Source organism: Pocillopora damicornis, chromosome 2 (genome assembly GCF_964200805.1).
Source record: "Pocillopora damicornis chromosome 2, jaPocDami1.2, whole genome shotgun sequence".
In the NCBI taxonomy this organism is placed as follows: domain Eukaryota; kingdom Metazoa; phylum Cnidaria; class Anthozoa; order Scleractinia; family Pocilloporidae; genus Pocillopora; species Pocillopora damicornis.
The window spans coordinates 31655586-31675610 of record NC_142671.1 but is presented as its reverse complement, the minus strand read 5'-3'; the positions used below and the strand labels follow the sequence as shown (position 1 = coordinate 31675610).

The window sequence follows — 20025 nt, the reverse complement described above, 5'->3', positions numbered from 1 at the left end:
CTATTGTTGCGTGAACTTTCTTAACGGGTCTCTCCAAGCTTGGCCAAAATATTTGCAAATCACATTTGCTTGTATGGTTACGAATCGTCAGTCAAGATTGACTATTTTCGCCTATATACTCTTTGGAATTTCACTCTTGTCTTCGTTTTATAAATAAAATTGTAATGAAACGCGTCACTATGGCGCACTGGTGGATTTGGAGGAAGTTACCTTTGTTGAAATAACTGCTTTTAGCTTCCAAGAGAAAGCGCTAATTCCTTACCGTTAGACTGGCAACCTTTTGTTACAAATGTTTTTTTTCTCTTATGTGGATTTGCAGTTCGTTATCGTAGAATATGAATTGAAAGGCCTTGTTTATTCATTTTCTACGTTTTTCCTTCTAAATCTAATAAGTGAGGTTAGTTTCGGTACATCTTAATTCGTTTACTGCACAAATTGCGAACATTACCCGGGGGATCCCTGACGCTAATTTAGGATATTGAACAAAGGAATCGAAAATTTCTAAAATTTTTGCAAAATCAACAAATTGTTTGTAATCTTCGGTTTATCATATTTGCTACATAACTTGAAAATAGGCTGCTCACTGAATATCTTGTGAAATAACAAGATTACATTCAAAACGGAAAATCGCGATCGAAATAAATACCTACTTTCCATTGATTTACATAGGACTAAAATGGGAGCCAAAACTCCTAAGGACAGTAATTGAAACTTATCTTATATCGAAATATATTAATTAAAAAAAGACCACTTTTTGCCACTTTAGGCATACACACCTCCTTCCCCCTCCAACAATGTTGGTAAAGCTGACAAAACACCAAGTCTTAGTAAAGTTTACAAGGGCACAAAATTTAACATTGTTTGGGAGAGAGGGGTGGGGAATAATTCGATTTTAGTAATATCACGTGGAGTGTCCCAAGACTTTTAACCTGAATACTAGATTAAGAAAATTCCAGTAGTAATAAGCCTTCTTCGAAGTTACTCCTTCGCCTGGTCTTCTTAGTTTATCAAAATAACCACTTTCACATAAACAGCATACTTGGTTGGAACTTTCCAGAAAAATTCTATTACAGAGAAACCTTAATTTGACCAGTTTTTTTTTTTCACGGTATCCAGTTTTTTTTTTGTACCCGCGGTCGTTTCGTAGCCACATTCAGTAGATTCGTAGCCAGTTTTAGTCGGCTCGTACCTGAAACGCCGGTCGATTTGTATCCATACCAATATGCCTTCATTCGAAATACCTCACGAGCGCGTGAACAGATGTCCATTGTTGTGGGTGATACATAAGTAGAGTCATGCGAGTATGATACAAGCAAAAGTCTGTTGTGATCGTTTTCGATATCCCTCAATGTTAATTTCTGCACAAGAACATGATATTTTTATTTTGAAATAAATGTATGATAAAATTGAATCGAACTTCACATGAATAAATTAGATACTAGAAACTTCACGCTTCATAAGATGACAGCAACAGCTTGAAACATCTGTAAGAGTTATTATTCTCTCCGAGTGATCTAAACAGAAATTGTCGTGCGATGGTAATTGCGACCTGGAAAGACACTTGCTGAGGGATAACTCGTAAGATATTTGCCCCTCAGGTAAGTGACTCATGTTGTTTGTTACATGTGCTTTGTTGGTTTTTTTAAATTTATTTATCTGGTTTAAATGAGGCAAGTTAGTTAGGTGATTCACAAAATATGAACCAGAAATGAATTTATCTCTATAAGCATCTTATGTGAACAGTTTAGGTTTTGATCGGCTCGCGCAAATTTAGCGACCGGAGCATGGAACAACTTAAAAGGGACTATTAAAAAACTGAAACAACGAACCAAACAGCAAAAAAAATGGGGAAAAAATTAACAGAGGGAAATAATTAGTACAAAATATATTTTGCAAGGGTTCTTCCCATAATTTTAGCGTTTCCCAAAATGTTTTTCATACATTTGAGTAGAGAGAGCTAAAAAACAACAGAGCATTTGATAAAAAAATGTGAAAATGAAATGGAAGGAATCGACAGTTTGATTCTAAGTAACGGTAGTTCCGAAATTTCAAATTATTCAAAGTTTCTGAGGGATAAATTTACGAGACTGTTGTGACGTTTATAATTTACGAATAGAACTTACCGGCTTGTAACATCTGTGAGGGTTTTATAAATAAATGTGTGATAAAATATGCAGATGGAATGAGAAAAAAAAACAAAAAACAAAATGGAGAAACGAGAGATATATATATTACAAAAGCAACAAACGAAGAATTTCATTTTTCCTGTTGTAATTGCTTCTTGTCTAAGAACGGAAATGTTTCTTATACAATACCACAAAGTCGATCAGTCTCTAAACATGAAGACATGTAAATTCTTTCTGGAATGAAATACATTATCATAATTTAAATTGTTTCGAGAAAGCAGATGAAGACACAACATTACAAGTTGCATTTTTTTTTCTGAAATTATATGGTTTTATTTCCCTAACTTTATGAGCACGTTTAGGGCAATGTCTAATATACGGCTTTCATTAGGGAAGATGTCTATCAAGAGTATGTGGATTTTCATCGTTCTTTTGGGTAAGTCAACGTTTGTATTGAATTAAGACGCTGAGTTCAAATTTCATCAGATGGGACAAAGAACTGTTGTTATTCTCGTATCGATGCCAGCTTTTCCGCAAAAGATTATCCTATACCCATTTCCTTGCGTTTACCGAGGGGTAGTTATACCGGTTCATAATGGCGTATTAGTTGTATGTAAATTTTTTGCCACTTTCATGAGGAAAACATCTGTTTAACTTTGCGGATGAATTTTCAGTGCAAAAAAAAAAAAATTAGGATACTACTTTCCCATAATCCCTATTTTAAAATAATGCTAAGTAATCAGAACTAAAACACTAACCAGACCTAGGGTGTTTTAAGTGCAATCTCACCGAAATATCATAATGCCATATGGTTTTGATATTAATTTGGAAGCTAGAGTTTTTCTTTGTTACAATTGGGACATCTCTTACGTCCTTTAGTAATTTGTCCTCCCACGACCACATGACACATTAGTCGTTAGCGTTAAAAAAACTGTTTTAAATTCGTAATATATAGATTTAGCCAAGCTTAAAAGCATTAACCACACGTCTCAATGGCACAACGCCTTGCCCCGGCCAGGACTAGAACCCGAGTCGTCCGACTAAGAGCCCAGTGTACTGACCACTGGACTAATTCGTAATAATGCGAGTCAATAGTATTGCTAACGCGAGTGGGTAATTTTTTCCTAGTATGTGAAAATAGAAAACACGATAACATATATAATATATTAAGATCACTCGAGGAGGATTTGGCGACTACTTTTTTAAAAAAAAGTTTGGTTAATTGCAGTCCTCATCTTCTACGCAAGCTCTTGCAAAAGATCAAAATGCGTCATATGAATTAGCCTTTTTTGGTAGCCTTTTTCAGTAAGTTTTGTTTCCCCAAAACCCTATATGGAGCGTGTGGTCGAGCGTTTTGTCAGTTTGGTTATACTCTTCAACTCAATATTGGAGCAATGACTGCCAAAAACTCTTTTCTTCTTGCGTGTTGCTATGAAAACTTGACACGGTCTCAAGATACACTATCTGATCCCACGCGAGTTGAAGTTTCTTTAAGGAACTAGAGAGTTTTGACCCGTGGCAAGTGACAAGTTCTCCTCCAATCGGAAAGCGTATTTGAGTTGGAAGATATAACAAATTCCAGTTAATCACGTGTCTATGTGTACACAAGTATTCCTTAATATAGGTATGTTATATATTTCAGTTGCAATAATAACAAAAGTACGCTCTAGACAGTATATCCTATACCTTGAAAAAACCCAACCTCAAGTGGTAAGAGGCGAATATGTTGAAATAACATTGTCATTTATGCTGCCTTCCTATTTTTCGGGAGTAACTTGTGCTGATAACGAATATCTTGAGATTTGTGATGGTTATAATCAGTCTGCCAATCTATTGGGTGTAATTTGTGGAAGATACATTAAGTCTTTAATCCGCCAATCCAGCGGACATTACATGTGGTTAAGATTTTCACCATCGGGCAGATACTGGTTATTTTACCATAATTACTATGAGGGAAGAGCGGCAAATAAAACAGGTAGGTCATTGAGCGTTCTGTTTTTATGTGTCCTGCTTTCATGATTAAGCGGAAATCACAAGTCCTTTTGAATTTGTTCTAGTTCCTGCAAGTCTGAGTGAAGACGCACAGACTCAGTTTGTACTGCTCAACCATTCTTCATCTCTGTGGTGCCCGGCGGAAGGTGGACCGGCTCCTCGCATTGTGTGGAGAAAGAATGGCGCTGTTGTGCAAAATAGCACGAGTGTTCGACTGCTAATCAACGTTACTAATGAAGAAAGGAATACAAACTACAGCTGCGAGGTGGACAGCCATGGTCAGTTGAAGAGGAAAAATATCAGTCTCGTTTTCGAGAGTAAGTCTGTCAAGTTACCTTTTTACTCCAAGGGAGGCTAGGGTACACGTAAATTTGGATAATAGCTTCATTACCTTACCATTTACTAGAATTGTAGATGATGCCCAACCAAAAATTTCTCTAGTTCATGAAACCAATTAAATTTGTTTACAAAAGCGATTCAAAGCTCTACCGAATAGACTCGCAAATTATTTTGTCAATCAAAGAGCTCAAACCATAGAAGATATAAAAAAAATTCATCTGATCGAGACAACAAGTCGCAACCCGAAATAAACCCCAACAATTATTTTACTGCAAGATGAAATCGGCGCGCCAGTTCATAAATAACTTGAATTCATTGCTACAAGTCAAAAAGGCAGCCGAACAAAAAGCCTTTCATATTCATTAATAACTCGACTGCAAAATTTTCATAACCAGAGCGAACTCTTAATTTAAAAAAAGCATTCTGGAGCTCATTTAGGTGACGTGTCCAAACATCAAAATTAGTCAATATCCTATCATTTTTTTCTAGGCTGTCCTGAACCATGTCGATGCACAGTTCTGAAAGGTAACATGAAGGGCATACATGTTGATTGTGAAAGAAAACGGCTAACATCAGTTCCACAGAACATTCCGAGAGCTACAGTAAAACTGTAAGTACGTAGTTTACAAACAAAATGATCTAGAGGAAACTAATGAATTAAGTTAAGTTTCTTAGATATAACGATCATAGAATTTCCCAGATGTGCTCGAATTTAAGAACACAAAATAGTTCCCGGCTTTTTGGTTTGTTTTTAATCCACTGATTAGATATGAGTGGAGGTTGTTTTCAACAAACGAACCGAAAAACTGCGATACTGGCCAGTTTAAATGAATTTATCAATAACATTCCAACATGTTTTACTTTTTCCCTCAACAGTGTTCAAGCAATTTCTTTATCTTGTCGTTTTCGTTCCATTTCAGGTGATTCCTCAGAAAAAAGTTATAGTTTCGATAAATGCTCCTTACCAGTTTCTGCTTCAAAAACTACAGTTAAAATGATAGATCACCGCGCTTGATTAAGAGATATAGTGGGCTAATCGTACCCCATTATTGCCTTCACTAATCACGTACCCAGACCTTCCACGGCCAAGCGGTTGTAAGGTCTAGTAAGTTCGTTTTTTTGCACTAAAATACGGTACCTTCCCATGAACTTTTTGTAACCGCCCCGGGAAATGGATTTTTAGCGTGCACTACGGAAAGTTCTTGACTCCAAAAACGTGTCAAACTGAAGTCGAAGTGCTTTGAGTTGTGCCCGCCCTGATTGGCTGCTTCGAAAGTGATTAGCAAGAAATATTCATCTCAGAGGAGCCGAAGAGACAAAATCGCGCGTCAGCAATTTAATTTTCGATCAGTTCTTGTAAAAGTGGTTTATATTTCCTGACCGCAAAGCGGCGAGGTAAATATTCGCCACGAATCACCTCCTTTTCGGTGAATATTTGTTAATCATATATTTTTGCGGAGGCAGAAATCCTATTGGTAACTAGTTTGGGGCTGTACACATACAAAAAGAGGAACATTTTTGCAACAGGAGCTTTTGGAATGAGATTTGACTCCCCTTTCTTGAGGAGCAAATAATTCACCTTGGAGCACCTTGAACTATGGAAAGCATGTTACAGGAAAGTGGTAGCCATTGACAGGGATAAGAGTGCAGCAGTGTCAACCCTACATTACAATAAAATTGCCCCATGCATGTCGTTTTGAAACTTGTTCCGTCGAGTATGTTACATTGTATGTTTGTTTCCTCTCAAGCTACAAATTATGCCTACAATAACCAGAGTGCGTAACATTGTTCTTTCCTTTTGATCTTGTCCACAACATGCGTTGCTTATGTCTTGACTTAACGAAAATTATTGATGTGGCAGCTTCGAAGCTGAGTCAACTGGGCGTTCGAAAACGAAAACATATCATTTGAATGACACTTACAAGCTCACATTTATTTTTGGTGAATGTTTATTGGAAATAGGGACCTGTCTTACAACAAGTTGAAGGATTTGCCCTCAAGAGTATTCGATCCACTTTACAACTTAACGAAACTGTAAGTATCTAATATCATTCAATTATTGGTCTTTCATTAGACGTTCCTTACATTATATGTTTGTTTCCTTTCAAGCTACAAATTATGCCTACAATAACCAGAGTGCGTAACATTGTTCTTTCCTTTTGATCTTGTCCACAACATGCGTTGCTCATGTCTTGACTTAACGAAAATTATTGATGAGGCAGCTTCGAAGCTGAGTCAACTGAGCGTTCGAAAACGAAAACATATTATTTGAATGACACTTACAAGCTCGCATTTATTTTTGGTGAATGTTAATTGGAAATAGGGACCTGTCTTACAATGAGTTGAAGGATTTGTCCTCAGGAGTATTCGATCCACTTTACAACTTAACGAAACTGTAAGTATCTAATATCATTCAATTATTGGTCTTTCATTAGACGTTCCTTACATTATATGTTTGTTTCCTTTCAAGCTACAAATTATGCCTACAATAACCAGAGTGCGTAACATTGTTCTTTCCTTTTGATCCTGTCCACAACATGCGTTGCTCGTGTCTTGATTTAACGAGAATTATTGATGAGGCAGCTTCGAAAATGATTCAATTGGGTCAAACATATTATTTGGGTGGCACTTATAAGCTCATATTTATTTTTGGCGAATGTTAATTGGAAACAGGGACCTGTCTAACAATGAGTTGGAGGATTTGCCCTCAGGAGTATTCGATCCACTTTACAACTTAACGAAACTGTAAGTAGCTAATATCATTCAATTATTGGTCATTCAATTGACGTTCCTTGAATTGTCTGTAAATTTGGATTGATCGTGGGTTTTTTTTAAGTGTGCTTGCATATATTTATATGTACCATGGTCCATTTTTTCTAAACAACATGTTCATATTCCTCGTTTTTGATCCATTTGGACCTTTGAGTCGTCAAAATAATATAAAATCATTTCTAATTGAATACTTCACCCTATCATTCCATTGAATTCACAAGACATTAATTAAAAATAATAATTTTGCTTCAAAATGATTAACAGTAAACTTGTGATATTGATAACTTTGTCTTCCTCTTGTTTCTGCTTCTGCAGTGACTTGTCCTCTAACCAACTGGAGCAGTTACCTTCAGGAGTTTTCAATCAATCCATAATGCTTTCAGAGCTGTGAGCAGAATGTTTGTTCCATCTATTAGGAAATCCTATAGACTTCTATGTCGTAATGAATGCCTTAAATGTGGAATCCGTAACTTCTGACTTTCATATGATAGCAGCTGTACCCAGTTTCGTGTTAAAGGGAAATCTAAAGCTTATTTCCCAAATTTTCGAAAATTGCTCTTACGCTCTGAATAGTTTATTTGGTCGATCCATTCTGTTTCCGCACTCCTCTACTTCTCGTCATTTATTTCATTTCCGAACCAAGGGCTGCGTGAAGTGTGCTAATGCTGAAACGATGATCTACGCATTTTTATCTTCCTCAAAGTACGGATGAGGGGACTAGTATTCACAAAACCCTTTTTCGCGCGATCTAATTGAGATCACATTCAAGGCTTTCTTTAGGAATCATAAAATCGGTTTTTTGAATGGAAGGAAATCAATTCTTCATCTTAAAAGCCTTAAACTATGATTACTAATTATCGCACCTAATGCTTTTTGATATCATGTGCCTTTGTGAATTTAAAAGTTTATGACGGGGCAATTAAACTGAAAAAACAAAAGAAGAAAAGCGAGAATCTTAGAACAGAGGTCAACTTGTCATAATCGACCCGAAGACGGTATCGTTTCTGCCAGACAGTGCCAAGGATCGAAACTTTCGTTCACAAAGGTACTCTTTGGATTACTACTGCACTCTCCTCCTCAACTTATTCCATTTGGTATATTTCAGGTAATTCTCCCAATCTATGTCACCTATCAATTCAGGAGCCTACTCACACAATGTAGGATCTGTTTATCGGCTCATACCAACTAACACAAAACTATTACTTTGGGTGACCAGAAACTTCCTTTGTTAAAGTCAGTGAAGTGCCTGATTTTATGGCAAGTCCTTTATCTCCGAATAATAACTTTACATTAGTGGATATGCCGTCGACCAATTTGACTCTTGTGGTTTTCTTGCTAACTCTACAGATTCCTGAACAACAACAACTTAAAGAATTTGTCCTCTGATCAACTACCTCGGAGGTCAACGTGGTACACATTTCAAAACCTGTAAGTAAGAGGTTTATTTATCCTTGGGATAAGTGATCATGCCAACTGATATTTCAAAGCACACCTGGAGCTGTACCGTTCCGCAAAATTGCAAATGAGCTGAAAACGCAATTCCTATAATCCATAATCTCGGAAAGCTTAATTTTATTAAACCTGTACATTTAATCGACATCAGCTCCAAACTTTTCAAAATATAATGGTGATCTTAGAAAGGTAACTTTGTAAGTGGGCGTCATGAATGAATATTCATAAATAAAGAAACCTTGATTAAAAACAAGGTGCAGACCTTTGATACCAAAATCTATAAAATGATCGGTTTCTTTGGGTCTTTTCCTTACTAATTTGAGTTGTCTTGGGTATGATCTCTACTAGCATCCCGTGACGTTTTTTGCGAATTGCTGATATCAAATTTCGGTCATCAGTTTAATAAGGGTGAATCCGCAGTTCGCATATATGATTTCACATATTCGTAGATTTTGATTCATCACTTCACGGGTGTATTACGAACCACCATCATAACAGTGGCTCAGCTGGTAGGGCACTGAACCAGTATCACAATGGTCACAGGCTAAAAATCCCGTACAAGCCTGAATTTCACTATTACGTTCATTAGTAGTGTTCATTACTGCAAAGACCATTTTCACATTTATTTCTTAATCAGTTTGCAAAATAGTTTTCATACATTCATGCACAGTCATTCATCTAATTACAATAAGAAACATTTATGTAAAAGTCTATGAAATGAAAGTATTTTCCAACACAGAACCCTGGATTTCAACAAACTGGAGACGCTGCCATTTGATCTATTCAAGGACCATAAATTTAATGATCTGTGAGTAAAGTGCTGTGAGACTTGCTACAATATCAATTTCCTCCCCTCCCCTCCCCTCCCCTCCCCTCCCCTCCCCTCCCCTCCCCCACCCAGGTTTGGTTTCGATTTTCCTAACGGTTTTCTGTATCTGGGTCACTTTATTTACACTTTTTTCCTTAACAACTCAAACTTTTTTCGATATTGTAAGGAATTACAATGTGAATTAGTATACACTGAGAGACTAGATATCTTGGGCTTTTCAGACTCATAATAAGCAATACATAAAAGCTTTCATGCGTTAATCACATGGAAATTTTTTAAATATTAGGAAACTTTCATGTCGTCAATAAGAATATCACTCATTTCAGGACCTCGTTTTACTATCCTGAATTAGTGAAGACTACGCCACCAAATAGTTGCGAATCCCGCTTTATTTTTAAGTTTCCTTCATTTGGTAAAAATAATGGAAGTCAGACTAATGCTAATAATTTCACAGCTGGCTGGGAAACAACTACATCAAGACGTTACATGAAAGACTGTTTGCCGGGCAAACAAAGTTAAGACGCTTGTGAGTAATAATCATAATTTGTAAAAATCTTCATTTGGAAGGTAGCTACCACTCCCTTCGCCTGCTTGACGAGAGCACATAAAGGCGGCAGAAGAACTTTAAAACAAATTTGATCATGGTTACACAAGACCGGCATTTCATCAAAAGTCTGGCTTACAATAAGCAAACCTTGATAAGCAATAATCTTTTTGTAGGAAAATATAACTGTGATTCGCCGAGTCAAGTATTAGTCTACTATCCGATCGATTTGACCACACTTATTTTGGTTCGGTTGCTTATGCTCGCAACTTTCCAGACTTTCCTACCTGAAACTTATTCGGCCAGTTTCTTCTCTGTTAGGCTAAAAATACTTCTTAAATGTTTCTTTAATAACGTGTAAAAATCCCTCTTATCGTTTTCGTAATTCCTGCAGGCATTTGGGCGGCAACCAACTAAAGAAGCTACCACGCGACATATTTCATGGATTGACTAACTTGGAGGAACTGTAACTATTTTTTCCTAAATCCTTCATCTAAAATTTGTTTGTTCAAGATTGTAATGTCCTGTGTAAGTGCTTAAGTTGAACCAGTAGTTATAGAGTCGGTCTTGATGCGTAATCGTTCATATGACTGTAATCTGTCACCAAAGAAGTCTTCTTAACCTTAAAATGGTTGTTGTAACAACATTGGCTGAAATGTTCATCAAATTCCGACGAGAAAGAGTTGATTTCAGCCAAATGTTTTATCAGCTTGGTAAGTTTTCCAGTTTGCATGTCACTGTCCATGACACGAAAGTAGGGTTTGTCCGTTGTCAGGAGAGAGAAGCCTTGGGTAAAAGACTAGATGTGGCAAGGAAATAAAAACCTTCCCATTTGTAAATTTCTGAGCCGATAAATTTAATCGTTTCTTTGATGAACATGCCCAGACCCTTGTTAAAATAACCATCAATGGTACATAATTTGGCCTCTTCTTTCTCTTGTTTCTCTTACTGTTGTCTGATTCATTCTCTCCACCTGGTAAGAGAATCTTGTCATCAGCATTACTTTCCTATATCTGACACCCTCAATTGATCGAAGTAATTCACAAAACCTTCAAAGAAAAAGCAAAAAAAAAATTTTAAAAAAGATTATTTGTAGAATATTTTGCTTGATAGAAATATATAAATGTCTCCTTGTATTTCAATCGACATATAATCCACTCATTGTACAATCTTTTTTTGTCAGAGACTTGTCATACAACCAGTTGCACAACTTGTCTCGAGGCATTCTGAGCACAAATACTAAGCTGAAAAAATTGTAAGTAGAGCTTGTTTTACTAACATCCTGTTACAATTCCATTCTAAATACTGTTTTATAGTAATCGATTTTTACCTAAGCCCCTTGAAAGGCTTTCAATCATCTTGTCTAATTTTGCCTTCGACTGACATCCATTCAGAACACTCCGCAATTATTTTGCTATTTATAACATTCATGGAACTCTGGAATTATTTTCTTACTTTTTCTGAGCCACATTTCGTAGACAACTTTTATCGCATAATTTAATTCCTAACCTGGCTCTAATTCAGCACCTGCTGGAAGAGTGAGGAAGGGAGGGGGCGGGGAGTGGGAATCTAGTCCTCTCCCTCCATAAGACTGAATTTTCTGATTTTTTTCTTTCAAAGTTAGCTTAGTCTTTATTCTAAACTGAACTATTATTTTAAGGGATTTGTCGAACAACGCGATTAAGCGTCTGCCATCGTATGTTTTCGGAAACCTCACTGAGTTGAAAAGGCTGTAAGTGGTATCCTGTTGAGACTGAACAATAAAGCTACTTCTAACATCAAATTATTTTAAAGTTTCGCCTCACAATTTTTCCAACAGTTACAGCAACACACAAACTTCTTAGGCTCTATTAAAGAGGGGATAAAATGCGCTATATTACTATAATGCTCATTTTGCTACATTTCCTCAACTGTTCATGGTTTTGTTAACGCATCAATTGCATTAAAGTTCCGAATTAAATTTGACTGTCTTTAACAGCATTTTCTTTCCCGTAACTAGACATCATATTGCTGCATAATACCGTATTAGGAGACATTGCATAAATAAGAGAGTTTAACTCGTACAACATTGATTTGTCGAAAGACTGATCGACCTTTCACAGTTTTGGTACCGACTGATGCTGAGGAGAAAAATTCGGAAGACGCCTGTTTACAGCAGATGTGAAAGAACGCCTTTAGTCCAATTTATCACGGATCAGGTGTAATATTTTACTTTGCGAGACCTGATCTTGTTTTAAAAAAAAAATTGTGGTCAGTATCCAAATACTAGAAAAATAATTTTAAGAACCAATGAAGATCATTTTAATGTTCTATGTTTCTTCTTTTGTCTTTCCCTGCAGCGTTCTGTCCAGTAACGGACTTCAGCGTTTGCCAAGGTTCAACAATCTCTCCAAGATAGAAATATTGTACGCAGTTCATGTTTATAATGGAGACTAAAGCAATAATTGTATCGTGTAATCTTCATTAATTAGAAGGATCTTTCAAAACAGTTTATAACATAGCTAGTAAATTTGTCTCATCCAATTCAATTGCGCGAGCGTGCTTCATATTCCTATTGTGCACGCTCATGACGTCAGCAAACATATTCCTCGAGAAAAAAAATTTTCCATCGGGCTGAAAATGTTATAAAACAATTGGTTCATACGCCAGCTGTGCGTTCATCGAGATATGAAGCACTTGGGAAGTTTGGAGAGCACGAAAGATGCGTAAGAGTTGCTCGAGGCGTAGCTGTGCGTTCATCAGCTGTGCGTTCATCGAGATATGAAGCACGCGGGAAGTTTGGAGAGCACGAAAGATGCGTAAGAGTTGCTCGAGGCGTAGCTGTGCGTTGATCAGCTGTGCGTTCATCGAGATATGAAGCACGCGGGAAGTTTGGAGAGCACGAAAGATGCGTAAGAGTTAATCGAGGCGTAGCCGAGAGCAACTCTTACGCATTTTTCGTGCTCTCCAAACTTCCCGCGTGCTTCATATATCGATGAACGCACGCTGACTTATGAAATTAATATGATTTATGATATTAATATAATAAAGTTAATTAATATTAATCAATGATATTAATATAATAATATTATAATTATAATATAAAAAGTAATATTATTTATGATACTGACTTATGATATTAATATTTTACCCGAAGCTTACTTCTGACTTTAGGAATTTCTTAAAGTCTGTTTTAGGATTCAAAAAAAGGAACAACGGTCAGCCATTTAAAAAGTAAAATCTCAATGTCAAGTAATACTTCCCATCATATCAATAATTCCAAGTAATACAACATATTCCAAAATGGAGGAAAGTAAGTGAAGTTCAGTGGCCTTCTAGGTCTCGTTTTAAGTTAAAGATTTTTCTAAAATACCAGGATGCGATCGAGGCGAAGAGAACTAACCATTATGAAAATAAAATACAAAAATCGCCACCAGTTTGAAGTAAGGTCTAAGTTCGTAGCATTATGGTTTTAAAAATCATATATTGAATTTCATTTAATTTGTAGATACATGGAAAACAACAAGCTTTTGGCCCTGTCACCGGATCAGTTCCAAGGCCTGCCCAACCTGTTAGAGCTGTAAGGAAAACCATTGATTTTACTTGTCTAGTAACAAGCTGAGATGGCTTAACGTTCCAAGCAATGACTGTTGACAGACAATCTCTAATCGATATTGCAAATTTTAATTCTTAAGGAGAGATATTTTCAATTGAAAAATAAACTTAACGCGTACTTAAAAGGAAGAGTAACGCTGGATGATACAAGCAAAGTGCTATGTGTGCCGTGGTTTAGCTTAGAAACTCGACAACCTCATTTTTTGATCCCAGTTTTGCTTACTCAATCGAGCTGGTGTACCCCCTAAAGAGTATTAACCTTCAAACACCCTGTAAGAATTCTATATGATTAACATCGTCGATGGTCCGTGTAATGATGATCAATTTAATCTTAAATTATTTTAATGTTCTTCTAATAATAAGTATCCGTCTTCTTTGTTTTTCAAGGGTTGTTTATAACAACAGTATCGAATATCTACCACGTGAAGTTTTTAAAGGCGCGAAAAACATCCTGTCTATGTAAGTAGCTCTTTTTAAACTCATTTGATTAACGAAGTTAATAATTTCAATAGCAATGAGACTTTCTCAAGAAATCTATGGCAGAAATAGTGCGAATCGCTTTCCATAATAGACGAAATTGACTGAAACCTGAATTACAGCTATCCCAAAAGAAAATCGCATAGTTTGAGCTCTTTCAAGTTTCCCTTTATTTCTTTAGTCTGCTACGTGTGCAAAACTCTTGTACTACGTATGTATTGATCGATGCAATTAAATGGCAAGTACCCGTCACCATACCCTCAAATAGACTCTACTTTCCCTGCATCTACAAGCTCGGTAAGCTTACAATAACTACAGAGATTATAGCTCTTTAAAGAAGAGTTAAGCCATCTAAGGGACTTCTTTACAACCTGCGCAGTATTGGTTCTGACGAAGTCTTATCATCATATACGACACAAAAAGCGCATGTTATGTTGACTTCCGAGTACTGAACTTTAACTTTGAAACAAAACGAAACAAAATGACCTTAAAATGACCTCAGTTTACGAAGGAATTTACAATTCTCGCATGACATTTACGCTTTTAAGTGGTTTCTCGTTTTGCAGGGACTTTCATCTAAACAAAATCCCTTCAGTAACTAAGGAACAATTCAAAGATGTCGCACCAAACATTCGATTCTTGTGAGTATGCACTGAGTTTATTTGGGGTGTATACTAGGCGTTTGATACTCACTTTTCCCTTTCACTGAGCTCTCATCAGTCTCCTTCTGCTAAGGTTATAACGTTTTGGTTTCTCGTAATCATTGAGAGTTTAGACGAAAAAGAACGAGCGAACTAAAGTCGACCTCCCAGTAACTGATGCATTAGGTTGAAGAGATCATTTTATTAGAACATGAGCGGGTATTGCTGGCTAAACTGAATCACTTTCTTTTAACGCGCAGGTACCTTCATTACAACGAGATGCGGGAATTACCAAAAGGATTTTTCTCCAACATGAAGGAATTAATAACAACGTTAGTCAATTCAAATATACTCTTAGTGCCTTGATGAAGTGGTTTATTAGAACTTTCATTCTTCTGCACCTACTTATGCAGTGCTTACAACTTCGCTGCCCCTACCATTGACGTATATGGAGACTTTCTGATTGTTCCCAATTTTCCAATTTCCCTGCCGGTGAAACTGTTAAGTAATGGGAATTCATTTTCACATCGGAATTTACCCTCGATGTTTTATCACTTTGAGTACCTGTCATTTCTTAAGCGCATTTTCTCCTCTGGGATTCATTTGAACTCTTTCTATGAACCGTAGGACTGTAGACACAAGCCTGATGTGTTGCCATTTGACGAAAGTGGACGCGGATTGCGACTTTGCCTACGTCGACCCCTTTGCCAGTTGCGAGACTATGTTCAGAAATCGAGCTCCTAGGAAGTGTGTTTGGGTTATTAGTGTCACGTCTCTGGTTGGAGCTGTGTTTGTCATCACGTGGCGAATGGTCTACAGGGAGGAAAATATTGCACAGTCAATCGTGTTGATACACTTGGCGGTATCTGATGGCTTAATGGGTGTTTACTTAATCATTATAGGTTGGAAGGATGCGATGTGGGCAGGCAAATACTACTTGCATGACTTCAACTGGCGAACGAGTTTGTCATGCCAGATATCTGGTGCAATCGCTGTGTTGTCAAGCGAGGTGTCAATGATGCTTCTTTCTCTAATCTCTGCTGACAGGCTTAAAAATATTGTGTTCCCTTTCAGTGTTAATGGACTAACCAACAAAGCCACTCATACCTTGTGCTTTGCTATCTGGATAATCGGTTTCATAGTTGCTTTCCTTCCTACTATTGGCATTCAGTATTTTAAAGGTCGTCACTTCTATGGCAGATCTGTTGTTTGTCTCCCACTTCAACTCTCCAGTGATAAGGCACCTGGTTGGGAATATTCTGTGGCTGTCTTTATTGGGTTGAACTTGGCATTTCTTGCCTTTGTCATTGTGGCCTATCTTGCAATAGTTATAAACAGATGTCAGGTTCAGTCGATGTCAGCTAACACCCAGCGAGAGACAGCTCTTGCCAAACGTGTGTTTTTCATCATCCTGACCGACTGTATCTGCTGGATGGCCGTCATTGTGATTGGACTCAGGTCCATCGTGGAAAAGTCGTTCAGGACACGAGGAGATCTCGAAGTGTGGATTGCAGTGTTTTTCTTCCCTTCAACTCTGCCATAAATCCGATCCTATACACCTTGTCCACCACACAGGTAATTATCACTTTAGAATTTGTAAATAACCGTAAATTGTAAATGAAACTTTTAACTTTTAAGCAAGTTTTTCTATTTCATCTCGCTAAGCGAAAGTTATGTTTCACTAAAAGACATCAACTAAATATAAATCAAAAGAGGGCAGCATGTAATGACCAACTCTATGAAAAAGTGACGAAACCAACAAGGGGGAAATTAAAAAGGATTGAAGATTCATTTCTCAAGATCTTCCACAGTTCTAAACAAAGTATGTATCCAAGAATACGTGTCACATATCATGGATCGCACATCATGTCCATTGTTTTGATATTTTATGAGAAAATTATCAATCATCACCCTAGATGCCGTAACAATATGCTCGTGTAATCGTTTAAAAAAAAGTATGAAAGTTTCAAGTAATAGAAAGTTCTACAAATTATGTGAAATGTGTGAAGCAAAAGTTAAACATTCTCTTATTTAAATTGAAATCAGTTAAAGGGAGCGAATCTCTGTCACATTAGAATAGAATGAGACAGTGCCATCCAACATGATCTGACATGATTTTAGGTTTTATCATTTACTGAAACTTCTTACTTCAAGGTAAGGAAACCTTTTTCTCTCAAATATAGGTTCGAGACGTTCTCAAGGCAAAATGGCAACAGCTGTGCAACTACTTTATGACAAAGTGTGGTCGAACCCAAGCTGGAAAAGGTATAGACATCCGCTGATGTTTGGCTTTACTGGCTTACCGAGGGGATACATTTCATGGAAGAACCAGCGCAACTTTGACAGTTTATGCTTTTGATAATGTTGTTTAATTTACTCGTTTACTTACCATCGAAAGAAACAGTACACACATTCCCTGACAATATTTACAAATCTCTCAAATTTGCATGTTCCACACAGAATCAGCCAAAGAAGCCGAAGAGGAACCTGAAAAAGAGCAAGAGGAGGTTCACAAACATGAGCACCCAGGGGAAGAACATACTGAACTCCAACTCCAAGGGCAGCTGATCACAAAATACGCGGAGACTGCTAAGCCAGAAAAGCCCGAAACTGAGCCTAATAATTTTTCTGAAACAATAGAAGCACTGCCAACGGAAGCAAAGACTGAAGGTCATAAAAAGTCACAGAAAAATATTGCAGCAAATTCCGAATATGAGGAGCCACACAGAGATTTTGTAGGGGATGAGGACAAATCTACTGGAAAAGGTATGGTTTAGATAATTTTTAGTATCTCCATCATTCACTCGATTATTGAGGTTCCAAAAATGTTCATGCATTCCCTTTATTTTAATTACGCAAAGGGAAAGTAATTATGAGTATGTTTTCTTGAAATATGTTAGGCTTACTTGCGGCATCATGTCCAATTTAAGGCAACGCAAAGAAATCCCCAGAAAGCTTGTTGACAATGAACACGTATATGTTAAGGATTTTTTTAATATTCCACAGAGCAAAACAAAACAGACGTTGACAATGACCACTCAGCAGCTCAAGGAACAGCAGGAGATCCTCAGATCAACTCTGATTAGGTAGTGGAAGAGACAGTGTGGGAAACAGCTGTATAATCAGGAAATGCATGCGGAAAAAAATACCCTGTGTACTTGCTGTTTGTCAGGTTTTAATTATTAACTCATCAGGCTTCCCCAAAGATGATCGTCCTTTTAGACATCACAATTTGGCAATTTGTCATCTATGTGCTTTTTTTAAGGGATAGTTTTAGATGCAACTGCCTGCTAACCGACAGAATGCTAAGTAGTTCAAGCCTAATACATGTAATTAATGTATTAAAGTAATATATATGATATACGTCTTGATCAGTTACTAGATTTTCTAATTCTTAGCCATTACTTCAGGTATTTTGTGAAACGTACTCTTTATGTAGTAAATGAAATCTGCAGTTAAAGAGGAGACTGCGATCAAAATCATTTTTCCATCGGATATAAAAGCGGGATAAAACAGGGTTGGCGATTAATACCTTTCTAGAAGGTACTAGAAGATATTGAAACACTTTTATTTACATCGGACACAGTCCCAAAACGAAACGTAGTACTGTGCATGGCAATCCTCACAGAAAAGCAACAGTGATAATAAGTTCAAAAGTTAATTCAGTGAATAATTTTGATCTCAGATTTAAAACGGGGGTCTAGGCGCACTGCTAATCTTGGATTGTACCCTTCTTCACTGGGTATGAGAGCACAGAAACTTATAGAACAACTGATAGAATGTTTCGAGAATTCCCTATGCCCCCAAAGGCATGTTTATAGTGAAATTCGGTAAATACTGGAAAAACCAAACCAATTGAGAGTAACCATAGCGATTGCAGAGGCTCATAGTGTTTACAAGAGTGCTCTTAGTTGGAGACTTTAGAACGTGTTACTCTTATTGTATTAAAAATATTCATTACTCACTGATATTTCAACTTTTAAGTAGCTCTAGGTGGCCACATTGAATAACAGTGCTTCGCCACATTTCATATCTAATCAACTACACACACCATACTAGGCTGGGTGTGGGAGTCGGATAATTCATTTTTTATCTGGCCCATTCATATATTCTGATTTGCTGCTAAATAAGGATTAACGTTAAGTTTGGTAAGAGCTTGAACAAATCTCAAGGGAAAATGTATAACAATTTTGACAAGTTAAAGCACATATCGTCAGTGTGTCCAGAATTATCACCACAGAGGAAGTCGTTATTGCCCCGTTTATAAACAGTTGTCAAGCTTGTTTAACTATGATAATAAATAAAGATTTAAGACAAAATGAGACATGTAAAACAACTGCACATAAACTGGTCGACTAAGATGCAAGCGATTAATTGTGATCAAGGTATACCGAACATTTCTTTGCAGGCCCAATATCATTTGCGCCCTCATTTCATCTCCTTTCTCCTAAGTCACCTCTTCCCCTTATCTCGCTGCAAAAGAACATTAAATGACAACTAACTCAACCCCTAACAAGACCTGACTCTTGAAGACTCAGAACACCCTTCTAGTAAAACTTTTGGGGAAAGAGTTACGTTTGTTACAGTACGAAGCAACACAAGCAACCAATTTATCTGAAACCTCCGTGACATAAGTGATGTGACACTTTTGAGTTAAATCATAGAGATCAATTTCCTCCCGTTAGGGGTTCATCTATGAAAACGAATAGAATAATACCCCGACATCATAATGTACCTAATCAAAGCTTTTGCCTCAGTTCAGCATCATCTGTCTGGAAGGAAAGAGTATTCCTTTTACTTTGAATTACTTTTTAAAACGTAGTTAGATCATGCTAAACGTTTTCAAACTGTTTCTGTAGCTGGGTGGGTCCGACGCTGCACTTCAGCTATTACTATAACCTTTCATGAAGCAAATGTGAAACCAATTTACAACGGACGTGGTTAAAAAAACGGAGATACGAACGATGCATTGCCTTTTAAGATTTTCAATTTATTGTACACATTTCATACAGGACTCTCGCAGGATGAAGTCTGCATTTGCCAATTCTCATCTTGTGAGAGGAACATAGTAAACTGTGGACTTAACCTGTGGCGGTAGGTTAGATATCCTTAAACACGAATAAAGAACATCAGGTGCCCAAACATTAACCATTGTTTAAAATTCTTTTAAAAGTTATGGCTTCCACTACCCATGTAGGAACTGAGCCCAGACTTGCTTGTTCATTGGAGATGTTAGGAATTGTTTTTTGCATGGAATTT

At 37.0% G+C, this 20025-nt stretch overlaps 1 protein-coding gene across 5 annotated transcripts; it reads left to right on the top strand.

Moving 5' to 3' along the window:
• Positions 1-1486: 1486 nt before the first annotated feature.
• On the top strand, positions 1487-19085 carry LOC113677099 (uncharacterized). 5 transcript variants are annotated; one of them, XM_089196776.1, is made up of 22 exons: positions 1487-1598; positions 2518-2562; positions 4184-4435; positions 4947-5067; positions 6420-6491; positions 7131-7202; positions 7545-7616; positions 8577-8657; positions 9421-9489; positions 9965-10036; positions 10449-10520; positions 11238-11309; positions 11715-11786; positions 12394-12459; positions 13542-13613; positions 14036-14107; positions 14692-14766; positions 15027-15098; positions 15394-16341; positions 16950-17031; positions 17227-17532; positions 17773-19085. In XM_089196776.1, the coding sequence occupies exons 2-19, from the start codon at positions 2523-2525 to the stop codon at positions 16307-16309; spliced, it is 2340 nt and encodes a 779-aa protein (XP_089052902.1). In that variant the 5' UTR covers positions 1487-1598; positions 2518-2522; the 3' UTR covers positions 16310-16341; positions 16950-17031; positions 17227-17532; positions 17773-19085. The 5 variants fall into 5 exon arrangements, with proteins under 5 accessions (XP_089052902.1, XP_089052901.1, XP_089052898.1 ...); XM_089196775.1 differs by lacking the exon at positions 6420-6491 and adding an exon at positions 6781-6852 and having other exon boundaries at positions 1504-1598; XM_089196772.1 differs by lacking the exons at positions 1487-1598; positions 2518-2562; positions 6420-6491 and adding exons at positions 3708-4101; positions 6781-6852.
• Positions 19086-20025: the final 940 nt, after the last annotated feature.

What these genes read in the sequence shown, in the direction of transcription:
- LOC113677099 (XM_089196772.1), top strand. Translation starts at nt 3,723, where the DNA reads ATGTGTACACAAGTATTCCTTAATATAGGTATGTTATATATTTCAGTT. An exon ending in CTTTACAACTTAACGAAACT is followed by an intron (nt 6,853 to 7,130) that starts GTAAGTATCTAA and finishes AATTGGAAACAG; the next exon opens with GGACCTGTCTAACAATGAGT. An exon ending in CTTTACAACTTAACGAAACT is followed by an intron (nt 7,203 to 7,544) that starts GTAAGTAGCTAA and finishes CTGCTTCTGCAG; the next exon opens with TGACTTGTCCTCTAACCAAC.